We start from the raw sequence: 8,120 nt of genomic DNA on the forward strand, positions 1-8,120 counted from the left end.
ACACACTAAGGGCTAAGCTAATATGGTAGGTAGAATAGCTGCTCAAAGAAGTCCATGGCCTAATCTCCAGAATCTATAAATGTTATATTACAAGGCAAAGGGAATTTGCCAATGTAATTGGTTTTTAGATGGTAAGTGTGTGGCAATTTGTTACAGCAGTGATAGAAAACTAATATAATAGTTTAGGAGTGAAATTTCAGCCTACAGATATAGCTGCAAACATATTAAATAATTTTTGAAAATTGTTTTTCATTGCAGCATTGCTTGTTACTCTTTCTAGTAAAAGGCTGAAAGCACCTAAATGCCCACAAATGGCAACTTATTAAATAAATTATGTTATATCCGTGTTTTGGAATACTACTCAGCTATAAAGAACAAGAAAGCTTTTCATACTGCTATGAAAAGATATCCAAGATACACTGTTAAATGAAAAATGCAGATATAGTACCATGTATATAAAAGAGGAAAAAGACAAATATATTTATATTTACTTGTATATGCATAAAATCCTTTGGAAGAGTAGAGAAGAAAGCAATAACCATGGTTACCTATTTGTAGTGGGGTGGAAAGTGGGTAGATGGAGTTCATAGAAGAAAGATTTTGCTGTATACATTTTATTAATTTTTTAGTCATACAAATGCATTGCCTTTCTAGTATATAGATAGATTGTAGGTAGGTAGATAATATATAAAAATAATATATTTAAAATGCTTCTGTACTACCCTACACTTACTTTCATATATGTGACTGCTTAATGGTACAATTCATCAGTAAGGAAAAAGTATGTTCTGTCTAAATGAAGGAGGTAGAAGAGAAAAGGGATGAGAGAAAGAATAAAAAAACACCTTTTCAATTTGTAATTAATATTATGTGTTCTGTTATTGGTAAATAAAATGTTTGCTTTTCCCAATTTCACTGGAGCTGAAATACAAATACACCCAGAAAAGGTAACATAATATCCTCTGACTATCTCACATGAATAAATGTGACATACAAAGCTACATGACATTTATAGATAGAGATGTATACATACACACACATACAAGTACTTTTGAAGGGCATAGGAGAAATAGAAAATAGTGATAAGTAATGAGAGTCAAATATTGAAAAAGGTACCAAGGACAAGCCACTTTCCTAACAACTAATCCCAACCTTCCCCGCATTTAGCGTCTCAGACCTTTCTCTGATCAGCACCCTACGAAGGAGCACTCTCTCCTCATATCAGGGACTTTATTCAATCATATAGGTCATGAAAGTAAAAGCAGTTTTCCCAATATTCATAGAGTAAATTTGAGACCCAGGAAATGGCAGAAACCCAGGTCTTTCAGTTCTCTGCCAGATTTTTAGAGGATCCCTCCCTGATGCAAGTTTGGCTAGTTGCTAAGAGCACAAGCAAACCCATGGGGGAAGGGCAGTGCTGGGTAGGTCTGAAGACTTTTCAAATAGCTAGGGAAGCAATTAGAATATGATTGGACAGGTATTTCAGGCAACATGTGGAAGGTCTTAAAAACTAAGTAATATAACAGGGCGCCTGGGTGGCTCAGTCGGTTAAGCGGCTGCCTTCAGTTCAGGTCATGATCCCAGGGTCCTGGGATCGAGCCCCACATTGGGCTCCCTGCTCGGCGGGGAGCCTGCTTCTCCCTCTCCCTCTGCCTGCCTCTCTGCCTACCTGTTCTCTGTCTGTATCTCTCTGCCAAATAAATAAATAAAATCTTAAAAAAAAAAAAACAACTAAGTAATACTAACTAAGCAGTCAGGCACCTTTAAAGGTTGTTCAGAAAAGAGTGACAGGGTCAGAGACAGGCTTTGGAGTTTAATCTGGCAGAGTTACAGTGTGGATGGGATGAGGGCAAGAGGCCAGAAAATTTATAGGCAAGAGCATGAGGAAAAGCACTTTTAGACTTGAAATCTATTTTAACCTTCTAAAAATTAGTGAAGCTGCTTGGAAGTTGCATTACTTACCGCTAAATCTGATTAAATCCCAAAAGCATTTTTTTAAAGAAGAGATTAAAGGAAGTGAAGTCAGAAGTTAGAACCAAATGAAAGTATCTACGATTTTTCAAAGAATCATTTCCAAAGGGCTATTCAGTTAATTTAAGAAACACTCTGATGCATCCATGGCTAAAACTCTGATATTTCTCATAAGAAATGTCATTTCCAAAGTGTAATTGCATAACACGTCGCCAAAACAGTAAGGAAAGTATCTTAGAGGATCCATCAAAGGACACAGAATGTGAAATAAACATTGGGTTTGAGTCAGGGGACTGCTACGCAGCACTTTAGACAGCACTGCCCTCTGCAGTTACACGTGTTCTACTAACCGATGCCTGAGAATCTTGTTATAAACCCGTGCTTGAAACCATTCAGCTCTCTTGTCATTTCATTTACTATAGCTGACCAATGATAGCACTCCCAAAGTTTCCAAACTGGATCCCTGCAGGAAGAATTACTTATAATGATGGAAAGTAGCATAACAAGTATAGGATAGGACTGAGTAGGACAAACCCGGTTTTATTTATTGTGTACCAGGCACGGTTCTCAGTGAACAAGATTGGCAGTTTTCTTTCCAAGTTCTTGATGCTTCTACTGTATGGATGAGTAGCAACAGATAATTTAAAAATCATCAGACAGTTATATAAAATACTTATAAATTGTGATAATGGCATAAAGTAAGTAAACAAAAAAGAAGCTAAGACAGGTGGATCTCATTAAAGGAGGTGATCCTTCATTTGAGACCTGAAGGAGGAGAAAGACCTAAGCATGTAAGAAGTGGGGGAAAAGCAGCTGGGATGGCATGTGCAAAGGTCCTGGGACAGAGAGAGTCATATGTTCTAAGGATAGAAGGAAGACAGTGTTGTTAGAGAATATTGAACAAATGGGACACTGCTGACAGAGCTGAAAAGCTAAACTGAGATAAAGGTACTACCTACCTTTAGTGCCTGGTAAGGAAAGTGAATGTTATTCTAAATGCAATGAGACACTTTTAAAGGGTTTTAAGTGAAAAATGATATATTAATGGTTATGTTGTTATAAGATCATTTGTGCTGCTCTGTGGCAAATAATTTCCAGAGGGATAAGAGAAGGGAGGGGTCCAGACCATTTTCAGATAATTTTTTCACAATTTCACAAACTCATTCCAGTTTAATTCTTCGTGTTATGGGCTTGGAGGAGTGTTAAGGAAGGTAAAGCATATATTCATTTATAACAAATCAATTAATAGTCTTAAATTGATAAACACTTGCCCTGAAATTATGTCATTGTCCTCAGCAAAAGAAGGTAGCTTGATGACTATTTAATTACAATTTTTAGAGGGGTTTAAAATAATAAAATTGTAGGTTAAATTTCAAACAAAAAGAGTTCATAATGATCTGTTATCTCATTTAAGATGGAAAGGCCTACCCTGGGCTAATAGGCTTCACCCTGCAGATCTAACCTTAAATTAGAAACACCATAGACAGTGAACAGTTCCTCTATTATCCTTGTGCAGTCAGGAAATTTGTCTTAATATGAGCTATAAATCCCTCTCATGTTAGCATGAGAAAGGTTCAAAAATCTCACAAACAACTAGGATTTCCCAACCAAGAACTTCTTTCTCATCCCTATACATGGGTACATGGCAGGTTCATTTCTGATCTAGAACAAAGGAATAGAAATAAAACTCCTGATTTTTGTCCAAGAGATTGAATGTGTCAATCCACTTATTTTGAGCCCATTTTCATGCTTTCTCCTTTAAGTTAGAAAGAGAGAGAGAGAATTTCACTCACTATTACTTAGGCAGAATCTCTTTTTTGTCCTTTGAAATAATTTGGTATTGTCTGTGCTACAGTTCCACAGAGTGGGAAATTTCTTTTCCATAATAAGTGATACATTAAATATTTTAGTTTCCAGCTACAGCATTAATGAACAACTTAAGGACTTCCAGAATTCAATTAGCTGCCACAGTTTTTTCACATTATTCAGATTTCTTAGTCTCGGCTTTCATAGCTTCCAAGTACCTATATGAAATCATGAAGGCAATATTAATAGCTTAATTAAGAATGTGTTTGATGCACACCATTATCTATTTCAGGCTCTAACACATCTGCTATGCTTTATTTTTATTTTTAAATGAATATAAATAACAGAAAGCCAACATCCATGTAACACTAACATCTTTTTCTGCAGCAATGAGTCAAAATTTGGCTGTGTGAATATTAAGTTCACTTACCAAATGTCAGCATGTGTGTGTGTGTGTGTGTGTGTGTGTGTGTGTGTTAGATTAACCGTTCCAGAGTCTAAGTAATACTAAAAATTCAAAGGATATTGAGGGCTAACAAACTTATCAATACTCATACTGATCTACCTTCTTCCCAGCAGTGGAAATATAAAAAATAGTTAGTCCTAATTTCAAATTAGGAATTACTGAAACTGGAGTATTATCTCATGTTCTTGAGGGCACATCTTTGTTCTGAAATAGGTAAACCATAACAATTCTGTTCAGCATTCCAAATAGTCACTATAGCAGTCAGAATGAGGTCAAGCTTCTAAGATTTTTCTGGACTAATTAGCAATAATTTAAAAAAAAATTTCCTTTATGGCTTTTGCTGTTAGAAACCAAACACCAGAGAAGCGTCTGCGCCGCGAGGAAGAGCCCCTGCTGATTTCCGTGCGGGCTGTGTCGAGATGGTGAAGCTGTTCACTGGAAACCTGCCCCGGGAGGCCACAGAGCAGGAGATCCGCTCACTCTTTGAGCAGTATGGGAAGGTGCTGGAATGTGACATCATTAAGAACTACGGCTTTGTGCACATAGAGGACAAGACGGCAGCTGAGGATGCCATATGCAACCTGCACCACTACAAGCTGCACGGGGTGAACATCACCGTGGAAGCCAGCAAGAATAAGAGCAAAGCCTCCACAAAGTTGCATGTGGGCAATATCAGCCCCACCTGTACCAACAAAGAGCTTCGGGCCAAGTTTGAGGAGTATGGTCCAGTCATCGAATGTGACATCGTGAAAGATTATGCCTTCGTACACATGGAGCGGGCAGAGGATGCAGTGGAGGCCATCAGGGGCCTTGACAGCACAGAGTTTCAAGGTGAACCACCCTCTTTGGGAAGAGGGCTGAACACAGGCTGTATGCAGAAAATAGGTTGGATAAGTAAAGGGAGGGGTTTGGGGTAGAGATACAGCTGTTGGTGTTGATGGTGAAGCATTATGGGTGATGGACTTAAAATACATGGATTTTAAAATACATGGAGAATACATGGGATTTAGAGGCTTTACCGTAGTTAGATCAGTGTCTACCACATGGCTTTAGTTTGGAACTCCTAAGACTTTTATGCCTGTTAGCACAGAAATCCTTTCCTTTGATTTCCCCAATTATCTTGTCTTTTTAATTTTTTTCCCTTTTCTTGGTAGAGCATATATCATTGGTTCACTCTGAATTTATTGCCTCAGCCCAGTATCAGCATTATACCTCATTTTACATAAAAAGAATCTGGCAAGAGCATCCTAAGCAACACTTTGGGGAGCAGAATCCCTGTTAAACCACCCCCCCATCCCAACTCATAATTTCCCATTAAAGATAAGTAATCATTAAATAACTAGTTTTTAGATGACTGGTGTCTTTAAAGGGCTATCGCTCTTGTTGGTTTTCTGTTAATGCTTTTACCAAGAGGTTCTGTTTGTGGAGGATGAGGCCCCTCCAGAATAAAAGCCTGATTTTTAGAAGTTTCTGAGGAGGAGATATTGGGGTTTGGGGGCCAATAATGGCAATGCTTTTTCACTGTACTGGAGGGTGGACTCTTAACATCCTTGGTGAATAGAGCATTTAGATGGGGGTTAACCTTAGAGCATTGGCTAGATTGTTAGTATGCCTGGAGGGCAGCGTGAGTAATGGTATGGATTGTCCCTTTATATAGAAGGTTTTATCTTTTCTTGGTTTAAGATCTGAGCTCCTATGGCTAGAGTGGCAATCGGGAAGGGTGAGTGTGGTAACCATGGTGAGTTGCTGACTCTTCTCCCACCCCTCCACCCCTCCCTTTTGTGTCCCCAGTATCAAAAAAGAGCCTTTTCCCTTTGTTTGTAACTACTTCCAAGTTATGGGATACTCCCTCAACTCCTTGTATATTTTTAAAGTATATTCCAACCTTTTTAGCCCAAATAAGGTAGTTACGGCTTCCTTTCCTGAGTACTCCTCTTGTTAAGAGTCATTGCTGCTGTTTTGGGTGTTTATTTCCCTTAAATTGGACCTTTCTTAGAGCTGGAGGTCCGATCATCATTCCCCCAAGTAATGGGTGCACTGTGTCGTGGTATTGCTGTGCATTATTAAAGAAAAGTGTCACTGGTCAAAAGAAAAAAAAAAAAGAAACCAAACACCAAGAGTATGTTTTTCTTAAAGTGACATTTCTTCATTTTTTAAATTTTTCTTCTCTCTTCTGCCTGAAGAGTTGCATTTTCTTCCTATCCTCATTGCTAAGTTTCTTCATTATAAATGCCAATGTCTTAATTTTGTTTTATCAATAGTTATTACCAAATGTACTTTAAGAGAGCCAAACAAGTGACTTGGAATTAGATCCAATTCAAGCCTACCAGAAGAAAAAAATAAATTACACAGAGCCATGGATCAGGAACGCAGTGCTCAGTGAGGAGGCAGGCCATGAATTTGGAATATTCCAACAAGTATTTTGTTCAGAATATGCATGATTATAAATATTAGAACTCCAGTGAAATGACAGAAGTCTGTGTATCTTCTCTGAAGTCAATTAATAATTAACATTTAATGAGTGTTTTATACCTAGAAGTCATAAAATCCAGTACATCTCTTACGTTGTTTCATTTAATCTTACAAGAACCCAATGAAATTTCTACTTTTAACTTCCCCATTTGACAAATGAGAAAACATAGGTTTACAAAATTTTATGACTTGCTCAAGGTCATAGAGCTCACAAGTATTGAATCAAAGCTGTCCCATTCTATTTCCTATTTTTAAAAAAAATATTCTGCAATATTTATTCTGCAGAAAATCTCTTATGATTTTCAACAATCTTATGGAATGACTGGTGTTATTCTCCTTCCATGATTGAGGAAACTTAGACTAAGGAAAAAAAAAAAGAACATGTTTAAAATTGCTCAGCAGGTAAGTGGAGGACCCAGAGCTAAACTGTTAAGCCCAGAGCTCATGTCCTTTCATATTACAATCACAGAAGGACTCTAATCACAACCTTAAGATAGTTTGTATCAACTTCACTGGTTTTTATTAATTATAGTTTCTTGGTATCTTCTTACAATTGTAATAGAGAAGCTGCAATAGATCCTGACTTAGGAAGACTCTTTTCAGTATACATATCTATGTTCCTTTACTGTCAGCCAGAAGAAGCCAGAATTATTTCGGGGGAAAGAAAGGATAACATATGAGGGTAGTGGTTTATTTTGTACCTAATACAACCAGGAAAATAAGAATCAAAAAGCTACGTATAGTGCACAGTTCTATCCGCCTTATAACACTGCCTAACTCTCTTTGTCCTGTTGATGGAGGAAGGAGCCAAGGGGTAGAAGTAGGCTGGCAGAGCGCTGAAATACTCAGAAGGTAACAAGTTTGTGCATATTGTGTCAGGATAATTTGAAGATGTGACATGTCCATGTGTCATAATTGTTCTGACATCAAAGAAAATGTAGAACCATTTATAATTGTAAACATAAAGTTTACTCTCTCCTCCTGAACAGTGCTGTATATTGGCCTTGGTTTTCAGCTCACCTTATCCACACAGTATTATGCCTAGCTGTGGCTTTCACTGCAGGTAAGCTCATTTGTGTCTCTTGTAGTCTTACAGAAATCAAGGGGTTGGAAAGCTAAAGGTGATATCACACTTCCATTTGGTTCTGCGAGTCATCAAGCTTTCACCAAGCCGACTCACTCCTTCAGTAATTGAAATGAAGTACCATCAGGTCCCACTTCTGTGTTTCTCCTGGTTGCAGTATCAGACATGCCAGTGTTTGGACCCTGGTTTTACAACTCACAGGGCACTTGTTTTGCTGGCATAGATGGGATTGAAACGGTATGGTCCTAGACCCAGCCGTTTGGGAAGCCACTTCCTAATTCCTTAAGTTCTTGATCTTGGCAGACAAAAGATAACCACTTA

General features: G+C 37.9%; 1 protein-coding gene across 2 annotated transcripts; it reads left to right on the plus strand.

Annotated features, from left to right (window-relative positions):
* The first annotated feature begins 4,609 nt into the window (after positions 1-4,609).
* Positions 4,610-7,771, plus strand: LOC112819666 (RNA-binding protein 4B-like). 2 transcript variants are annotated; one of them, XM_073887738.1, is made up of 2 exons: positions 4,610-5,074; positions 7,705-7,771. In XM_073887738.1, the coding sequence occupies exons 1-2, from the start codon at positions 4,663-4,665 to the stop codon at positions 7,758-7,760; spliced, it is 468 nt and encodes a 155-aa protein (XP_073743839.1). In that variant the 5' UTR covers positions 4,610-4,662; the 3' UTR covers positions 7,761-7,771. The 2 variants fall into 2 exon arrangements, with proteins under 2 accessions (XP_073743839.1, XP_073743833.1); XM_073887732.1 differs by lacking the exon at positions 7,705-7,771 and adding an exon at positions 5,398-5,582.
* Positions 7,772-8,120: the final 349 nt, after the last annotated feature.

The sequence above is a fragment of the Callorhinus ursinus genome, unplaced genomic scaffold, assembly GCF_003265705.2.
Source record: "Callorhinus ursinus isolate GAN/ISIS: 27379988/994484 unplaced genomic scaffold, GSC_fseal_2.0 scaffold3, whole genome shotgun sequence".
In the NCBI taxonomy this organism is placed as follows: Eukaryota; Metazoa; Chordata; class Mammalia; order Carnivora; family Otariidae; genus Callorhinus; species Callorhinus ursinus.